The sequence below is a fragment of the Vicugna pacos genome, chromosome 1 (genome assembly GCF_048564905.1).
Source record: "Vicugna pacos chromosome 1, VicPac4, whole genome shotgun sequence".
NCBI classification, from domain to species: domain Eukaryota; kingdom Metazoa; phylum Chordata; class Mammalia; order Artiodactyla; family Camelidae; genus Vicugna; species Vicugna pacos.
The window spans coordinates 43,887,364-43,907,958 of record NC_132987.1 but is presented as its reverse complement, the minus strand read 5'-3'; the positions used below and the strand labels follow the sequence as shown (position 1 = coordinate 43,907,958).

General features: G+C 39.1%; 1 protein-coding gene and 1 long non-coding RNA gene across 4 annotated transcripts in view; one reads left to right on the top strand and one right to left on the bottom strand.

The window, feature by feature from the left end:
* NCEH1 (neutral cholesterol ester hydrolase 1) overlaps positions 1-16,166 on the top strand; it is a 54,881-nt gene extending 38,715 nt beyond the window's left edge. For 2 of the 3 annotated variants that reach the window (XM_006200794.4, XM_072960983.1), the window contains exons 3-5: positions 1,319-1,388; positions 10,300-10,471; positions 12,567-16,166. In XM_006200794.4, coding sequence (XP_006200856.3) covers positions 1,319-1,388; positions 10,300-10,471; positions 12,567-13,184 — 860 coding nt within the window. In that variant the 3' untranslated portion in view covers positions 13,185-16,166. The remainder of the gene's footprint in view (positions 1-1,318; positions 1,389-10,299; positions 10,472-12,566) is intronic. The other variant, XM_072960980.1, reaches the window with a different exon arrangement.
* LOC140696369 (uncharacterized) lies at positions 2,808-20,064 on the bottom strand. Its single transcript, XR_012072596.1, has 4 exons — positions 19,941-20,064; positions 12,989-13,178; positions 7,570-7,671; positions 2,808-2,852 (listed from the first exon to the last, which is right to left on the bottom strand). It is a non-coding gene; the product is annotated as an uncharacterized lncRNA (long non-coding RNA).
* Positions 20,065-20,595: the final 531 nt, after the last annotated feature.

Below are 20,595 nucleotides of genomic sequence, written 5' to 3'. Positions count from 1 at the left end.
AATGTCAGGCAGCCACATGGAGCAGCCCAGTCAAAAACATACTAAGGAGAAAGTAAGGGCCTTATCTCTGCTCATAATTATTATGGAGTTACTTTCTCATCTTCAACCCAGAGCTTTTGTCATCCTGTAAGTTTCAGGCAACGACAACTTGTTCTGATTTGTCTTTTTTTTAAATAACTTTTTTTTTTAATGCAGCAAAGGCCAAAACTATAACTTTTTCTAGTAATCTCATTTCATTTAACTCCATAGGCATCATTTATTCTTTTATTCATTGATTTGTTCACATTTCCAACAGATGTTTGCTGAATATGTAGGTTTGCCCAGGACTGAGGGGTTTCTTGGGGTGTGGGACTTTCAGTACAAAACCTCAAACAGTTTGTGCATACCTGGACCTTTGGTCACCCTAATGTGAGCCAGGTGATAGGGATACAGAAAGGAGTAAGACAGAGTCTCTTCCCTAGAAAACATCGCATCTGTAGCATTGAGCACTTGCCAAGTGAGATGTTACATCGGAGGCCAGGAAGTATAAGTGCCAGGAATGGTATGGATTATGTCAACCTGGACTTTTTCACATAATTTTGACTGATCATTTCTGCCAGAGGGAGAGCTCAAGCTGGGAGATGTATGCAGGTGGTTATATAGTTATTGTGCTTCTGGGTCTAAGGCTACCTTGGAAAGCCTATAAATAAGATAATGTTTGGCTGTCTGTTGACATAGTGCAGCTCTTAATTTATTGAAAGAACAGCTAAGTGATTAAACTTTTACATATAAAATTGCTTTTATCACTGCAAATCTTTCGATTCTCTTTCTAAGAAATGCTAAGGCTTCCTAAACTTCTAGTTTGTTATGTGTTGGTTTTAATCAACAGAATACCGTATTCTTCAAATTGGTAACTTTTCTGAATTACAGCAAATAAGCGTGTTAAAAGAGAAGAAATTCTTGGTTCTGAGGAGGAAACTGCTTATTTGCTATGATTTTTGGAAAGGCATACATTTGAAGAACCACAAAATCGACTTAATTTGATGCATTTCATATAGTCCATTATGAAATAAATGTTTAGTTAGTTGAAAACACATTCCAAGCTAATCTAAAATGGATCTCCTGTTCTTTTATAATAATTGCATTTTATCAGAAGCCAGATTTATGTTTTTGCTTTTGTACATGTAACTCTGTTAATGAAATGTATGTTCATATTTGCTTTTTATTATTAATAACTTAAATCCAAGTCTAAAAACAATCCACAATTAGCAGAGTTTAAGAATGAACAGTATTAAATGAACTGCTTTATAGTGAGTGATTGCTCCTTTGTCTCTTTTAGAAATCAGGTATTATGATGAACTGTGTACAGCAATGGCTGAGGAACTGAATGCTGTCATTGTCTCCATTGAGTAAGTAACTAATAGTCACAGAGAAAAATTTAAGAAGGGGTCCTAGATTACTGTTTAGTTTCTTTATTTTATAATTGATAGAGTGTAAAATAAAAGTCCAGAGAGGTGAAGTGGTGAATGTTCCCAAATTCACAGAAAGTGATTTCTGATACAATTTATAATTTTTTGAACTAGTTTTATAATGCCTCAAATTCTTTTTATTTCAGTCTTGCAAATTTATAGAAAAGGAATTAACTAAAATTGAGAGAAACATACAACCAGTTATCTACAGTATATGGTTTGATTACTGCCTTTTTAGACCTAAAAACCAGTCAGCATTTTAAGAGAATCTTTCCTACAACCAAGCGTTGGAAAAGTTGTTCTCCTGAAATCAGGTTCTGTAACTCTGGCCTTGTAAATAGTAGCGTGTTCAGTAAATCTTAGTTGATGCAGCTACTACTACCACTATTAGTGTTAGTATTCTAAGAAGAATGTGAATAATGATTATGACGATTGCAGTGATGGCAGTAATACAAAAGTCGTGGTACCTGCCCTGTGGCAGGCACTGTGCGGGTGCCATTGTGTGCATTGTCTCTTTTCCTTCCGATCTTTGCTCAGATGGCATTCTTTCAGCAAGGCCTTCCTTGACACCCCTATTTAAAACTGCAGTCCACTTTTTTCCTGCTGTTTTTCCCCCAAAATTATCAACATCTGACAAACCATATATTTAACTTATTATATTGTACTGGGTAGAAATAGACAATGTAAGTTCCATGAAGGCAGAGATTTTAGGGATTTTTGTCTGTTTTGTTCATTGCTGGTCCTTAGTGTTAGAAATGTCCCTGGCAAATAGTGGACATTTGTGATATTGTGGTTTGTAAGAAATATATATTTAGTCATTCAGATGACCAAAATATATTTTTCATATATATTTGATCTTTGTCCAAAGTTCCTGGATCACAGCTCCCCAAATCCTTGAAATTTCCTAAGTTTTCAGAGTGTTAAAGTGCCTTTTGTTATATGAGTGAGGTGACTTTTGGAAGCACCTAAGTATGGGGGCTGGTTACCAGGAGAACCAACCATGTGGTTAGAGGGTTGGAACTTTCCCACCCCCTGACCTCCAGGGAGGGGAGAGGGGCTGGTGGTTGAATCAGTCACCAATGGCCAATAATTTTAATCAGTTATGATTATGTTTGTTTGTTTTTTAAAGGGGGGAGGTAATTAGGTTTATTTATTTATTTATTTACTGGAAGTACTAGGGCTTGAACCCAGGACCTCATGCATGCTATGCACACACTCTACCACTGAGCCTCGCCCCTTAATTGTGATTATGTAATAAAGCCTCCAGGGATCAGAGAGCTTTCCTTTGGTGAACACATAGATTTGGGGAGGGTGGCACACCTGGAGAGGGCATGGAAGCTCTGTGCCCCTTCCACATACCTTGCCGTATGCATCTCTTCCATCTGGCTGTTCCTGAGTTGTATCCTTTTACAATAAATCACCAAGAAATTAATACAACATTGTAAACTAACTATACTTCAATAGAAAAAAAAGAGATTAAGGGGCTTCGGATACCCTAAAGCACTAGATATGTCTGGAGGGTTAGTGCTCAATCCCATAGAATAGAAAACTTATACATCTATTTATCAATATATGTTTGGAACTCACAGCTCACTCTGCAGAAACAATGAGCTGAGGTGACTAGGACCCACCCAGGCTAGCCACCCCACAAAGAGCCATATAACTTATCCTCTACTTGAAGAATAGCCAGAATCATGTGATCATGATGTTTCCCTTAGAAAGTATGCTCAAAGGTCTAATGTAGGACCATATTTTTTTCTCATGACTCACTTCTTTCTTCTTTCTTTTATTTCATAAATACCTATTATATTCCTGTTATGTGCCAGCTACTGTGTTAAACTCTGGTGGCACAACAGTTTGTGTAAGATAGACATAATTTCTGCCTTCATGGACTTTACAATCTAGGTGAGAAAGCAAATCTTGAACAAGTAATGTTAAGTATGATAAGTGATGTGAAGAAGACAGGGAGGTAGTGATGGGGGCATCTAACAGGTAAGATTTTACCTAGTTTAAAGGGTCAAAATTGAGGTTTGACTCAAACTCCTGAGGATGAGCAGAACCTAGTTAGACAGAGTGAGTTGGTCATGGAAGTGCAAAGTGGCGTAATGAGAGGGCTTGGGAGGAAGGGAGAAGGTGGAGAGCATTAAGGAAATGAAATATGAGAGGAGACAGAGGGAGAGACTTAATACTTCTGGTGATGACTAAGGAAAATAAGAAATAAGGATGGATGATCCTGAGAACCTTCAGGAGGATGATGGACCCTTGATTCTCCTGGAATTCCTTCTCCTAGCAGGGAGGCTGCCTAGGGACAGTGGCTCCTTATCCTCCAGGCTAACAGAAGTGGGTAGTGGTGGCATGGCTTTGCTTCATGTGGCCTTACAGAAGGTTATATATAATCTGAGAAAGCTGGTAGGCCAGAGTTGGGGGAGCCCTGTTGATGGAATCACTTCACATAAAGGAACATGAGGAGTTGAGTTCATGTCACTGGTGTTGGCTCAAGGTTCTGGGGAGAGACCCAGTGACCAAGGTAGACAAAGATCTCAAGCTATAAAAATAGGTTATAACTTCAGTAGCTTCTACACACTTTGCTGTTTTTACATATTAATTGCACAATAAGTATTTGTTAAATAAATGAAAGCATTCATCTTATCCGAGATACTTGTATATATCCTCATTTACATAATATGGGAAGTATATATTCATAAGCTTATTTTCATAAACTTCAGTGCAGTTTAGCTATAACATGATACCTTTTTACCTGTAGTTTATATAATAAAACACAATACTGAAACCATAAGACAATAGGGAAAAGGAAGATCTAATTTATCTTTTTAGAAGATAAAATGCTAATATACAGCATGGTGAATATAGTCAATAATATTGTATTAACTGTGTATAGTGACAGGTGGTAACTAGACTTATTGTGGCAATCGTTTCATAATGTATATAAATGTTGAATCACTATGCCCTGCACCTGAAACTAATATAATGTTATATCTATATTTCAATTACAAGAAGATAAAATGCATGATAATAAAGTAGGCATGTTGGATGTTATTAAATTCTACAAGGCATTTACATTGCTTTTTTTGGTTGTGAAAAATGATTTCAAGTTGTGTTTTGCTTTTAATTAAGCCTTTACTACACTTGTAAACTCTCCATTTTGTGTAGATGGAGACCTTTTCCTTCCACCAAATGTCAAACAGGTGGCACTACGCACAGAGCTCTAAAGAACATTGCTCACGTAGACAGAAGAGGAGTTGGATCACGTATTCTAGTCTGCTGCTAACAGAGATATAAGCAGTGGGGCTTTTATGCCTCTATCTTGTTCATCCATAAAATTAGATGAGAGCAAGCTGACAAAATCACAGAGCTTCTAGGAAGCAAAGTGTTCAAACACATCGATAAATAGTTGTTCAAACAAGATACCCTGAAAAACACGGAGCGAGGGTGACTTACCTGTGACTTTCCCTCTGCTCCTTTTCTACTCTTCCTGCAAGTACTGGGTGGAGAAATCCTCACGCATCAACCCCACCTGAGCAACCCTAGAAGGTGGGCAGACCAATTCCTAAGGGTTCCCCTCCAAGAAAGGGAAGATTTCCTTTTACTCAGTCCAGGTCACCTTATTAGTGACTCTAAAGGCCAGCATCACAAATAATTTAATGCTACAAAAAGATAATATTGTGGCTTCTTGTAAGAAGTAGGTTGTTTCAGTTCCTTCATGATCATTAACCAATGAATTCCTCCTTTTTAGACTAAGCTAATGTCTCCTTGGCTCTGTTTTATACTAACATAAAAAATCTACTGGTTTCTCTCTTGTGGTTTAGGTCTTCTAGAATTTCGGGGGTGGAAGCAAGGGTGGGGGTGGAATTGGAGCTCGGCAGGAAGCCTGTGCTACAAACCACAGTGAGGATGGTCAGCCTAGTTCCACCCACACCTGAGCCCTATGGAGCTATGTTTGGCTTCTGAGTCACACAGAGAAAGGAGTCAGAGGGATTCAGCTTCTGCAGCCACCTGAGGGAATGCCCTGGCTCTGTGTTCCCCCTTGAGGTGAAAGGCTAGGTTTGCATTTGAATGGACGGAGGCCTGAGGAGCTGCCTGCTGTGTACATGGAGACATCTCAGGAGGTCTTTTTTTTTTTATCAACTTAAGTATAGTCAGTTACAGTGTGTCAGTTTCTGATGTACAGCATAATGTCCCAGTCATGTATATGCATACATATATTCATTTTCATGTTCTTTTTCGTTAAGGTGTAAACAGAGTCAGAGAATCACCTCGTTTAAATGGATCTCACTTCTAGGCTCAGTCTCTACTAGGATTTTGGTGATGCATCCTGACGTCTGTCAGTTCTTTTGACTGTACTTATTATCCAATCAGCTAAGTCTTTGCTAAGCTCTGCTCTTCCTTGCTGAATGACTGGTAAATCTCGAGGGCCAATTTTGAGAGTAGAAACAGAAAGGTAGACCCTTCTTCAGCCTTTATCCACAAACCTCATTGTGCAAACTGAAAGGGAAACAATTATCCATTCACAATCCTTCCACTTCTGTGCAATTTTATGTTCTTTAAATGGAAAGGAAGCTTCTACCTGTTAGAGAAATAAATTCTTCCTCTGGCGTTGTCTCCCTCAAACAGCACAATATGAATGTAATTGTTGATTTGTTTCAGATAACTCCTACTGAACATATGGGTTCTTTATGACTGAGGAGAATATTAACCTTTTTGTGTTCTCAAGAATGAATCTACCTAGCTCTTCTTGGGAGCTAATGAGAAAGGGAGGGGGAGGAGGGCAAAAACAGAATGCGATTTTGTCTCTCCTCAATCAAATAGGAGTATAATTTCATTCCAGAATATCACATGTACCTTTCACCTAATTGGCACTACATGAAGAGAACTCAGTGTCCTTGCCCACTGCAGAGGACTGTCACAGCATTTTCAGGTTAGGTTATTTTGAGGGAGAATGCATTTTACAGCGCTCTTAGAACATTAGTGTCATTCAGGGCTTCAATTTCCATAGTCTTGAAGCAACGCACATTTCCCTTCAACCCTGGGCTTGTGTATTGCCTTTGACTTAAGGAGAAATTTCTCAGTCTTTCTGAGCACTGCGCCATCTCCCTGGTCAGTAATAAGTGGGCGATAAAGTAATTGACATGGAAATGGCGCTGCTTATTTCAGGTGGGTATACACTGAACTCTTCAGTGTGTAATTCTGACTTCCCATCTACTCTCAGGGGAAGCTGACATGTCTGTTATGACCGATTGTAAGAAAGACTTTGAGGGCTCCAAGAAAGGAGAGTTACTTTTGGCTGGGTTCTTAGATGTTTTCACAGAAGAACTGGCATTTGAGATGAGACTTAAAAGGATGGGAACATTTGATGAGGAATTGCTGGGGGAAGGGCATGAGGGATGGAGAGAAGGCCGGATGCACTGGCAATGGGAATGGGGAGAAGTGTTAAAGGAAGAGTGACAGTATGGCTGGATGCAATGATATTTCTGAGCCATGGCTGCACATGAGAATTACTTGGGGGAACTTTTCTTCAAATATAGCTGTGCTGGGCCCCACCTCGGATCATATAAATTGGAATGTTTTGTGGAGCGAGTCAAACCTCAGTGTTTTTTGTAAAGCTCCCAAGATTATCCTAAGGTGCACACAGAGTTGAGAAGCTCTGAGCTACACAGAGAATACAAGCAGTCCTTGGAGATGTGCCCAAAGAGTAGATGAGTTAGGAACAATTTCTTTTTTTAATGTTTTGAAAGGCATATGGTTTATTAGTTTTCCCACCATAATAGTGCTACATGCCATGTATTTTATGAGTAAAAAGTATAAAGTAAATCCTTAAAATTTTGTTGGCAATGAAGAAAAATATCTTATTAAAGATATACCATGTGCCAAGAACTGTGCTCAGTGGTTTGTTTTGAGAATATTGCAAAAACATAGAAGTCATGAGAGAAGTTCTGGGATGTCAGACATCTACAGTTTTGAGAATTTACTGCTTTGGTGAGGTAATGAGAACACGCACACATTTAAAGGCTCTGGGTTTTGAAGAATGAGAATATTTTAAAAGGGGGCAGGCACGTGGATTATGAAGTCAGTTGTGAATTCAGATCCCAGCCTTGCCACTTACCAGGTGTTGTAGACTTGAGCCTCATGTTCTCATCCTTAAACCCACAGCTTTGCTCTGAGATTTGAGTGAAACATCTGCAGAGCACCTGGCAAGTTGCCTCACCTAGCAAGAAAAAGATAATTTTTATAGAGTGTACATATTTATTAAATTGATTAAACCTCATTCCTGAGTGTACACTGAATTTTGTTCCTCTAGTAGGAGGCATGTGCGGTAATTGGTAGGCAGAAAACAACATTGCAGAGTCATCTATCCTGCAGTGAACTGGGCAGTTTGAGGCTGTATTTGCCACAAATTCATCAGGTGCTTTAACTCAAGATCTACATTTGTTTTTTTTAAGGCAGAATCCTCTTTCAGTACTTTGCAGGGGACACAGCTTTGAACAAAAGCAGCAGATAAATGTATTTATGCATGCTTTATTGGCTATGACACTCATAAATTTCCTCCTGACCCTCAGTTTTCTGTATCTGTAAAGATGTTGCATAACTTTGGTTATACTTCTCAGGTCAGTTTCAAGTTATGTGGAAGGCTCTTCTTAAACTAGGTGACCTTGGAAATATCTGGTTTCACTACATTCTCCAGTCCATGAAAATAATGTCCCTTCTTATTGAATAAAACTAGAGAATGTTTCCAGAATGAGAAGGATAAGGGGAAGGGGAGCTAGCAGACAGATCTTTTAGGGCGCCAGGAAGACTCTTGCATCATAACATACTTGTTTTTAAATATGTTTACTCTGTTAGCTGAGCCAGTTATTAATTGACTCATACAATTGAGGCAGTAGCATGTTTTTTAGATTACCAGTTTCTCTTGATTTGAAGTCATTAAGACCTTTTGTGAAACAACATCTGAAAATTTAATTCACATGTGTATTCTAGTAAACTATGTTCTGACCTCCTGCGGCAGGAAAGCCGTCTATTATGCTATCTGGAATCCTTCTGAGACAAAACAGCCTTTGTTTTCACACCTTGAGCCATGAAGTGCATTTGTTCTAAAGAATTAAGAATTTAGCTTGGTAATACTGAAATTTAAAAACAGACCTCATCCCAGAACTGAGGGTAAATAGACTCATATGAGATGACTCCACCTAGTGGACAAAATCATGTACTCCTCCATTCACCCATTATTAAATGGAACGATGTAGCAGCAGCTTTAAGACAGTGAAAATCAACTGGAGAAGAAAATATTTCTGATGATTAGTTGATTATCACAGATGTCAAAGCTTAAAAAAAGGAATCATAAAACTTATGTTATCTGTTACAAGGCAACCACTAAGGGAATTTGTTACTGCATTTAGTGTTTTAAAATGTAGTAATTCCTGAATGACCAGATCCACATTCACTACTTATCAAAGTATTTCACAAATGTTTGTCGATGCGTCTGCACGAATGTCTAGATATTTAATTACCTAGAATTTAGATAGGGGAAATAAATAGCCCTGTATAGAGTAGTATGGGAAAAACTAGTTTCTAATTACAAATTGGAAATCCAAAGGGTATTAGCTGACTGTTATTAGATTTTAATTAAGTAATTAGTTTCTTTCCTATCTTGTTTTGATATGTATTTGATTTATGTTATAAATCAGGTAACTTTTCTATGCCTCAGTTTCCTCCTTTGCAAAATGAAGGTATGTTAATAACTCAGAAAAGCTTTACTAGATGGATGATTATGTGCCCAGCACACTGATAGATACACACCGGAAACAGTCCTTGATATCAGAGAACACACTCTTTAGAGGAAATGCATAAAGAAATCATGTTAATATGAGGCAATATGAACCACAGTATACCCCAGCACATAGAAGTATCAAGGGATGGTAGCCAGCTCAGCCCCAGAGGCAAGCAGAGCTATAGTCAAGGAAAGGCTGCCTGAAGGAGGCAAGCCCTCAAGGAATGGTTGAAGGGTGAGTGAGAAGTAATAATAGCAAGGAGGGAGGGTAGAGACTGAGAGGGCTCTCTAAGCCAAGACTACCAACGTGGATCTGTAAGATGATATTATAGGTGGGGCATTTGACAAAACCAGGGTTTTGGGGGCTCTTAAGAGAATATGAATCCTACTAAGTGTACAGAGTAGGATCCCAAAGGGACTCTGATCCTGCAAAGTGGGGCGGTAGGAGAAGCCCCAGAGGGCCTGCCCTGGGCCAGCTGGGGACTTGGCTTCCCTTTTGCTGGTTGACAACTGACCTTTCCACTCCAGCCTTTCAGGGAGCAAATGCATTGCTTGAGTTTACTGTCAGGCTGGCATGACCTCTTCAGTGGAGTACAGTTTTACTGTATTTACCAAGTGAATCATGCAGAATGCCATACGGACTCATTAAACTTGGGACCGATGAAGTGGTCATTGCTGCTGAGTCACCTTCTAACCCAGAGGTGTTGTGCATGGAACACTGACTCCCAGAAATAAAACTCCAGAATCTATTGTGATTCTATCTATATTTTAATAATCAACATCTGCCTTTTACTTCAAAGCTTATGCATTGGTGGTGGTTGCAGGTGTTTGTTTTTACTTTTTTGTTTGGTTTGATGGCTGATAGTAAAAATTACTGTTACAAAGTCACTACATTTTTAAACTAAGTATTTGAGTTGCAAGAAAATGAAGGGCTTATTTTTACATTTATTATATTATTTCTTATCTGTTTATTTCTGGCTTCAAAAGAACCAGTTTTCCTTTAAACTTGCAATGGTCTGTGAAGAGTTGATGAAGTCCTTAAATGAATACAATTTTCTGTCTTCACAGATACAGGCTGGTTCCAACGGTTTATTTTCCTGCGCAGATTCACGATGTTGTACGTGCCACAAAGTATTTCCTGCAGCCGGAAGTCTTACACAAGTATTCAGTTGACCCAGGCAGAATTGGCATTTCTGGTGACAGTGCTGGTGGGAATTTGGCTGCTGCCCTGGGCCAACAGGTAACAGACTGCCCTGAGGTGTTGGAGGAAGGAAGGCAGGTGATAATATTCAACAGACCAGCACACTGTCCACTAGGCATGGCAAAGGTCTAGATGGGTGGGCTGGTCACTCGGGGACCAAGTTATGCAGAAGACTGCACTTGGAAAGCTCTCAGAGATCCTTCTGAAGTAGAAAGAGGGGTTATTGAAAGAAGTGTCATCCCTGAGTGCTTACTACAAGGCCATGACTACACTTAATATGAGGAGGACGGACGTTTTAGAGGGCTCCCTCACTCCCCAGGGATATGTGTGGGAAGTGAGTATCCTCCGCTCCTTTTCCACGTTGGACTTGCAAAACAGGACATTTTTGCTTAAATTCCAGTTGCTAAGATTGTTTCCTTAAACTTTGACCCAAATTTTAAAAATGGAAAAGCATTTCCCAAAGGTTTTTTTTAATATAAAAGAAAAAGTCAGATGGTTCAGCCACTTTAAATGTTATAATACAAGTTAATCTGAACTTTACCTGATTAAATTCTTTGAAAACTCCATCTAGCTCTCTTAGCACAGCCCAAATTTTTGGCAGCTGCGTGAACTCAAAGATAAATACGTTTTCTTCCTTTTACGGATTAAATACTTAAAGAATAGCATCTCGGTCTTCTTACCTCCAAATTTCTTTTGGCATATTCTCAAATAGTGTCTGCCTTTTCATTTGTGGTGTGCCTTGATTTCTTCTCTTTTGCTGTAATTAAAGAACTTGGTTCTCTGCGTGGCACTGGTGGGTTTGCTATCCACGTGTCCAGTGCTGTAAGAAGGAAGTCCTGGTGCCGTGGGGTGAGCATCATGGGCTTTTACAGCAGACAAAACTGGGATAGAGCTCCCCTTTGAGAGCTGTGGGGTGCTGGCAAGTCCTCTAACCTCTCTGAGCCTCAGGAAAATGAGGATCATGCCATCTGATTGCAGGGCTCTTGCCAGGACTTAGTGAGATGATGTATATACAGTTCTTGACACACATTAATAGTACTATTAACTGATCATTTCCTCTTGCTTTTACAGAGCAGTTATAACTTCCCTGGGGATGGGGTTCTAAAGTCCAGTGTGAAACAAAATTATACAGCTAAAGTTACCTTGAAGATTGTTTAGTTGCCTGTGAAACACAGTGACCTAGTAAGCTGCCTTTTAAATGTTACATGAAAAATGTATCATTTTAGACACCAGAATTACAAATAAGGCAATATATTTGCATTTTGGGGAGGCCTAGGAGAATCGAGGTCTGCTGAGGCAGGGGATTCATTCTGATACCCACCTCAAGCTCACTCTTGGGCACACGCTCATTAAGTAGAATGGAGCGTGCAGTGCTAGCGCTATTTAAATTTCCACTCTCTCACCAACCATGAGGACCAAAGGTGCATCTGAGGAGATACTCTGAGGTCCTATTAAAACACTGTGGAGCCCCATCATCTGTTCATTTAGCTTTTCCTACTCCTCTCCTCTGGAAGAATCAGACTAGTTTTTTCTCCCTAGTTAGCCATTGCCCTTTTGTGCTAGGGAATACAAAACTAAATAAGGTTCACACATTATCCGTCCATAATACCCAACAAGATCTGTGTATTATGCTAAAGGATAGATAGAAGTAAAGTGCTGATGGGGTTTTAAAGACCTAAGAGATCATGCACCTTTAAAGTGTTGACTCAAAGGGGTGGGGAAATAGCTCAGTGGTAGAGCACATGCTTAGCATACAGCAGGTCCTGGGTTCAATTCCCAGTGTCTCCATTAAAAAGGAAAATGGTATCAAAAAGCATATATAGCCCAAGAATGGTCTGGTGGTATGTTGAAGATAATAAAAATTGTTATTAAAAAAATAAAGTGTTCACTCAAAACAATGAGTCACAAACATCACACCTTTCTTAGAAAATACCCAGCAACTTGAAGGGCGGTAGTGCTGGTGGCAATGGGGACTTATTTTCTTAAACTACATTACCTAATACCATGTCTGGTAAAAATGTACCCCTTAAATGCCTCTTTGATTCCAAGTAAAGCATTAGACTACTTTATAAGATACGGTTTCTGTGAAAGGAGCCACTCAAAATGAAATAATGTGTCTGCTTTTCTTCCTCAGTTTAATCAAGATGACAACCTAAAAAACAAGCTCAGAGTGCAAGCTTTAATTTACCCAGTTCTTCAAGCACTAGATTTTAACACACCCTCTTATCAGCAAAACATGAACACCCCAATCCTACCCCGCTATGTCATGGTCAAGTACTGGGTGGACTACTTCAAGGGCAACTATGATTTTGTCCAGGCAATGATAGTTAACAATCACACTTCACTTGATGTGGAAGAGGCTGCTGCCCTCAGGGCCCGTCTAAACTGGACATCTCTCTTGCCCGCTTCCATCACAAAGAACTACAAGCCTGTCGTGCAGACCACCGGCAACGCCAGGATTGTCCAGGAGATCCCTCAGCTGCTGGATGCCCGTTCGGCCCCACTCATCGCAGAACAGGAAGTCCTACGGCACCTCCCAAAGACCTATATTCTGACCTGTGAGCACGATGTCCTAAGAGATGATGGAATCATGTATGCCAAGCGTTTGGAGAGTGCAGGTGTGGAGGTGACCCTTGATCACTTTGAGGATGGCTTCCATGGGTGCATGATTTTCACCAGCTGGCCCACCAACTTCTCAGTGGGAATTCGGACTAGGAATAGTTACATCAAGTGGCTGGATCAAAACCTGTAAAAGAGTCAAATTTCCAAAAGGCTTGAGCCCCTCTTTACCTCTTGCACTGGCTTTGGAAAGACATTCACTTTTTAGTCGACTGATTTCCCCTTGTTACTTGTGAGTTACAGAATCTCTATTTCCTGCAGACTTTATGTTCACTTAATTTTTAAACATACTTCTGACTAACATAAGTGCAAAAACATCTGAATCTAGTTCTCTAAGTGGGCCAGTGTCTCTGTTCTTATTGTTTTAGCCAAACTACTGCTAATAACTCACAGCAGCAGAAAGCAGAGCTAGGCGCTGGAAATAGCTCTGGTCTTGCCTCCATCAAGACGTTCTTTTTAGAAGAAATTCTTCCAGCTGTGGATGATAGCGTGACCTTTAATGAGTAAAGAAATTGTGAGCTCTTCAACTTGTTAGAGTTTACTTTGAGTTCAGAGCAGTGTTAAATGTGTGCACTTTAAGGTCAGTGCTGGGTACCAAGTGCCCTCTGTTCTTTATGGCTGGATGGCTTTATTTCCTATGGGAATTTTGGCGAAGGTATTCTAGCAAGGATAAGTTTCTCAAATGACTTTCTTCCTTTAGTGTGTTAATTTTGTGTGATAGCTGTCTGTAAGTCCAAATGGATTATGATAATCTTGAAGGTTACTTTCTACCACTATTAGAAACTACGAGGTTGCATGCACTGAGTATCTTGTGTATCATTATGTTTTTTGGTTATGCCATCTCCTTTGGGGAGATCTTTTGGGAGCAAATTTATTTAGATTTAGAATAAATTTTCCATTGCAGAACAAGTGAAAACAGAGAAATGAACCAACCCATTTTTTCATAATGAGTACTTCTGACATAAATTACCAAGAGTGGTGTGTATATATTTGGCATAGACAGAAAAGATGATATGCTTAATATTAAAATTATGAAAAAAATGCCTTTAGAGGATCTAGTTTATTCTTGAAAACTCAACTTTTTCACTTACATGGCTTTAAAGTGGGGCTATTTTGGTATATAATGTATTGTTTATTTTTAAGTTATTTAAAGTTAATATATATATATAGCTAGACAAGATTTTTTTTCAGAATATAAAGTCAGTAATGAATATTAAAAATAATGATATTTTTTAAAAACTAGCTTAGGGTATAAAAAACTACTTTAGAATTATATCCACATGTAATTTTATGGAAAGAGGTAAAATAGCTATTAATATTACTATACATAAAGCCTAAATATTTTGATGTTTATATGCATATACAAATTAAAATAATTAGAAACTCTGACTACATCTAGTAAAGTCATCTCAGCTTATAGTTCAGTAGCTTAGACAAAACACACACTGGTCACTTCTGCTCTCTGTGGTTGGCGGAACTACTTTATACCCTCCTGGGTGACACCTTCATTATCTCCTTCCAGCTAGGTCTAAAGTTACCACAGATCAAGCTTAATTTCATGGGAAGCCTTCACTGCCAGTGGGAACATCTTTGACAGAGCAGGAAACTCCAATTCTGATTTGAGTCAAGCACCTTTGCCCTCCTTCCTGCACTTCCTACTGTCCCAATCCATGCTGCTTTCAGGGACCACAGAGAGGAGGCGAACGGCCATGTCATGATAGAATAAATTCATCAGTGGAGGGAAAGTAGAACCTTTCCGCTCATTTGAAAGATGAGTATTTGCCACTTATGGGGATGAAATAACAAATGAAAATCTGCATATTTATTTTTTATTTATCGTATAGGCCAGGAGCATTTTATGTACAAAACAGAAGTAAATGTGACAGTGAGTGTGTGTGTCTGTGTGTATATAAAAATAATCATGCAAATTATCATGCTAATGTACTCAGGAAAGTCATCATCTCCAAGCCTCTTTTCCCTTTCCTCTAAAATCAGAGAATTGAATTACTTTATCTTTGAGGTCTCTTGCAGTTATAAATTTCCAGCCATTTTGTCAGACTGGCAAATTGTATTGGCCTCTTCTTCAGCAGTGTTTTTTTAATAGGTCCTTATTCCATATATACAGACAGATGCAAGATAAATTTTTTTTTCTGAAAAACTGGAATTTTAGTTCTTATTCTGACAGCCACCCTCCTTACTTAATCGTATTCTTTTTGATACCATTTGTAGGAACCAATGTTTGGACCTTATTTTGAGGTTATCTACCTCTAAGAAAGCAAAGAAGATATAATGCATGCAAAGAATTCCTTAAAATGGCATTTTTTTTCCCACCAGAATTGTGAGCCAAACCTTATAGTAATTACAGACAATGAATGACTCTAGAATCTGGAGGACTCTCTCGGGTGAAAGGGAGTGGAAGAAGAAAGGGGCAAGCACTGTTTCTGACAAAGTGCCTGAGTTTCATTAAAGCTTTTATATGTATGATAAAGATTTGCACTTTGTCCCACCTCAGACCTTGGTTGATGGTCTTCCTTGAAATTTTCCTTGGAATAATAACAATTGGGAATTATGATATACAAAACCCACTAGATACAAGACTGGTGAAACCAACCAAAAATCAGAGTGCTAGGAACTCCTTTGGGAAACCTACAGAGTGTATGTTGAAGGTATTTTGGTTTTCTCTTAATTTTTGTTCTTAAAAAAAAAAGTGTATGTTCTGCAGACTGATTTCTTTTCTTAATGTTATGCCTTTGTTTTGTTTTCCTATTTTAAGAAAAAGTGGATGGTCTTTTTGTAATATTGTTTGTGAAAAATGAACATAAATATATGAAGAAAAATCTTGAAGTGCAAAATATAGTGGAGTGTAAATCAGTGTTTTATCATTGATTTGTGAAACAGTTAAGCCTATTGTATAATTATCTTAATGGGTATAATATTTTATGCATGACCTTTTAACCTTTGACTTTTTGCTTATTTCCCACTGCAAAGGGGAAGGCAGGTTTTATGAAGGATTTCGGTAGCCAGTCTATTTTATAAGATGAAAATCCAGTTGGAGGTAGGAAAGTATCAATCTGTTTTGATTCATGTTTGTAAATAAAATGACTCCATCGGGGAATGTGCCTCTTTTACTTCCTTTCGTCTTATTTTCTGATTCCCATCTCTCTCTGTCTCTCCGTGTCCCAGATCCCTGGCCACAGTTGCCCCCAAATCTTCTGCCCCCCAGAGTCTTCCAGCTGCCTTTCAATCACTGAGAAGTGGCTCAGGGGCCTTCTTGATGACATTCATTTCATGTCTGGGTACAGTATGTGCTGCTCATTTTGGCAACCTGCCCTGGACTGGGTAGAATGTTGAAAAAAAAAAAAAAAAAAGCCAGGCAGGCCCTGAGACGATTTGGGGACTTTCAATACACATATTAGGAAGAGATGATCACAGTGCATATAAATTTGGATTTGAACTAGTCCAGCCAAAGAAGTATTGCTATCACTGAAGGCAAGTTTTCACATTGACCTGTCATTACAAGCAAAGCTAATAATTTCACACTTGAGTTTATTATGCTTAGCTCATTTCAATATCAGAAGAATTATTTAAACTTTTTTTCAAAGTAAATTGTATGGGTTCTAAATAGTGAAGTACTTGTGGATAAATCAGATTTTCCTGTTCAACTAGAGTTATTTTCGTCTTCTCCAACAAAACCTCTGGTGTGTGGCTATATTTTGCTGGAGGGATCCACTAATAGTTCCAACAGTTCTCCTTTGGGGCATGTAAAATGTACGCTCTGCGTTTCAGTATTGTTTCTCTTGTGATTTTCATTTATTTAACCCCTCATGTTTTTTAAATTAATAACGTTTCATATATTCCAGTGGGTCCCCTATTTAAACACCTAGGAGATATTGCTATCAGCTTCATATTCCCCGGCTCTCAGAGACTGGAAGTGTAAGTATGATTCTAGTAGGCATTCATGTAATTCCTGTCACTCAGCACCAGCACTTTGTGTCATTAGAGAGAGAGGCTGGGGCATTTTGGGTCTTGTTTGGAAGGTTCCTCCCAGATTTTCTCATCACTGGTTCCTTACTGATGTTTCAGATTGACAGCTTCGCCTTCTCAGGTAGAGTGTCTACCCAAACTCGACCCAGCCCTTCCAATCCCCACCCCTCTCTCCAGCCCCAGGCTGTCCATCTTATAGCCATCTTATTGTCATTGTTTTCTGTTTCACGTCTGCAATTCTTATTCATTATTTGATTGTATGTTTGTTTTCTGTTTTTCATTTACTTTAATGTAAGCACCTAGTGGACTTTGAAAATGTGTTTTGAATAAATTAATCCTCACCAAGAACAATTGAGCTTATAAGAATTAAGGTATTATTTTCTATGTGTTTCTTCTAGAAGTAGATAAAGTTTATGTCAAATATAAAAAATTCCTTAAGAGTGAAAAATTACTGTCCTCAAAACTAAACATTTCCAAACAAAATTAAATAATTCAAAGTAATTTCAGCCCCAATTTTATCAAATTTTAAAGCAGAAAATGTTTTTGACTTAATGGATAAAGTGAAGTTTGTTTGTTTTTTTTCCCTCAAACTCTTAAGCTGAATTTCATGGGACACTTGTGGAATGTGTTTTATAGATCATTGTTTTAGGGCAGTTTACAGCAGTTTATTTAACACAGCAAAAATCTCAGTATCTGTTAAGAGAAATACAGGAAGGACTTGAGTTGTGGAAAGTTTCCCCAATCATCAGTTGTATCATAACTGTAAGCAGAGGATTTTGTTCCCGTCAATGACAAGTCACAATGGAAGGTCCCCCTGACAGGAATTACAGCTCGTTAAAAATGACTGTAAATTCTTTGCCACTCTTTCTAGTAAGCAGTGGCGTCAGAAATTTTCCCTTGCCTTGAATCGGGCTGATCCTTGATTTGCTTTTTACCAATAGAATCTGGTGGAATAATACTGGATCACTTCCAAACTTGGATCTTAGGAGAAACAAAGCTTCCCACTTTCTCACCCTCGGATGCTCCATCTTGGAATCCAGGTACCATGCTTTTAGAATTCCAGCTCGGGAGGAAAGGCCATGTGGAGGAGAACCAAGTCACTCAGCTAATAGTCAGCAGCAACTGCCAGCCTTTTTTTCCCCACCTCCCATCGGACTTATGATGCCGGGTGCAATAGTTCATGTTTTAATACACCTGGCTCCGTACTTCATAAAGTGTGGGATAGGGGTATTCCTGGAAGTTATTCCTCTAACTGGGTGAGTCAGCAATAACTCAAGGGGAGCAGCTGCAAATCCCATAAATACATCCCACTAAATCCAAGCTAAATGCGTCCCCAGCTCAATTTTCCCTTGACTGGGTCCCCAAAAAGCCTGCAGTCACTCTAAGCCACACAACACATGGAGAATTGTGATGGAGGAGAAACTGGAGAGGGAAGAGTCACCAATAATAACCAACTGCTCTTAAAAGGTATTTTAACCTTTGTGTCTTTTAAAAAAGCAATTAGGGGGTGAGTATAGCTCAGCGGTAGAATGAATGCTTAGCATGCCCAAGGTCCTGCGTTCAATCACCAGTACCTTCATTAAAAAAAAAACTAAAAATAAAAAAGCAATTATTTTGTGCTGCTATGAATAGAGTCCCTCTAATTCCTCGAAAGGGGCCATATATATGAGGGGCCCTAAGCTCAAGTTTTATGGTAAATCTTCCCCTGCACAAGATTCAGATTCGTAGGTTCGTGCCCTCCTTCTACATGCCTCTCCTGTAGCCCTACCAGGGCACCAAGTCCCCAACTAGATGCGTTACCTTCTCCCCTGCACTGACATGGCCTTATATACTGTTTCACGTGGTAGCACCACCTTCTCTTCAGTTACCCCAAGCTAGAATTAGGACTTTTCTTTATCTCCTCCAATCCTCCAACCTTCAGGCAATCACCAAGTCCAATTAATGGTACTTCCTAAATATTTATGTAGAAAATATTTACATTTTATATTAAAATTTTTTAAACTTTCTAGAAAAATATATTGAATATTTATATCCTAGCTATTCAAAATCCACTCCCTCTCTCCCATCCCTGGATACGCTACTCCAGTTGAGTCCCTCTTCAACCAGGTAAGGGACTTGCCCAAACAGTTGCAGTAACTAACTAGTTTTCTTCTCTCCAGTCTTGTATCCCTCAAATCCATCCACTTTTTAGCTGCAAAAAGAGTGACTTAAAACCCAAACCTGACCATCTATTTCCAGCTTAAAGTCTTCAGTCCATTGATTGGGGTCAGTGCACTTAACATTATACATACGGCTCTCCCTCTTGGCCCTGCCCCTGCCCACTTCTCCAGCCACAGTTTCTCCAAGTGTGGCCTGGGGGCGCACAAAATCAAACTGTTTTAATAAGCATACTATGATGTTATTTGCTTTTGTCACAGTTTTTCTCTCATAAGTGTACAGTATAGTTTTCCGGCTGCTGCTTGACATGTGGTGTTGCAATAGCTGGGCTGTAGGAGAATCCGGCTGCCTCCTGTTGGGCCAGACATTAAAGAGTTCTGCAGACATGTAAAACAATGCCGCACTTCTCACTTGTTTGTGTTTGAAAAATTTAGTGATTTTTTTTTCCCTCCACAAAATATAGCTTAAGGTTACATGTAATTAAATACATTAATAACTATGTTGAAAATGTCTCCATTTTCATTTCTAATAGAGTTAACATCAATAAATAAAGTTCCCAGGAACAAAAGCTTTTTGGGGGTCCTTAATAATTTTTAAGAATGTAAAGCCCTGAGACCAAAACAGTCGAGAAGTGCTGATGGACTGAGAGCATCATCGCTTGGCAAGCCCTGTATCTTGTGCGAGGCTCCAGCCAGCCAGCATTGGTCTTGGTATCACGGCTCTGCCCACACATCATGTTTTCTCTTACCTGATGCTCTTCCCTCCACCCAGATGCCCTTTGTTTGCCCTTCCTTGTCTTCCTTTGCCAGCCTCCTCCAGGAAGCCTTTCCTAACTCCTCCCTTCTCAGGATGATTCAGGCGTCTCTCCTCTGGTCTCGCACTGCACTCAACACTTGGCAGGTAACTGTCTTTCAGTGCATCTAACTCCCTCACAGGCTGGGGGATCCTTGACGTGGGGTCATGTCAACATCACCTTTGTGACCCCAGTGCCTGACAGAGCGCCTCTTACAGAATAATCACAGTGAATCTTCTTATGTTGTCTCAATTAAAACAATGTTCTTTTCAATGATGTAACATTATGCCTGATACTATTATATATGTTTGCTTATTTAGATTCTTAAGACAAGAATCACTGTGGTTTGGGTTTTTTTTTTTTTTTCCCTGCAGATGTTTTCTTTCTACTAACGCATTAAAAACTTACATGATTAACAAATGAAACACTGGAGCCTACAATAGAGTATTTTAAAAATTCAAGACAACTGCCAGCAGAGGGCGCTCTTGAAAGCAAACGGCATTAGGCATCCTCCACACTGCTGCTTATGTTTCACCTGGAATTTAAAAAGAAAAGATTTCCCCAATAGCTTATAAAAGATAAATAAAAAGGCATGCTATATTTCATAACA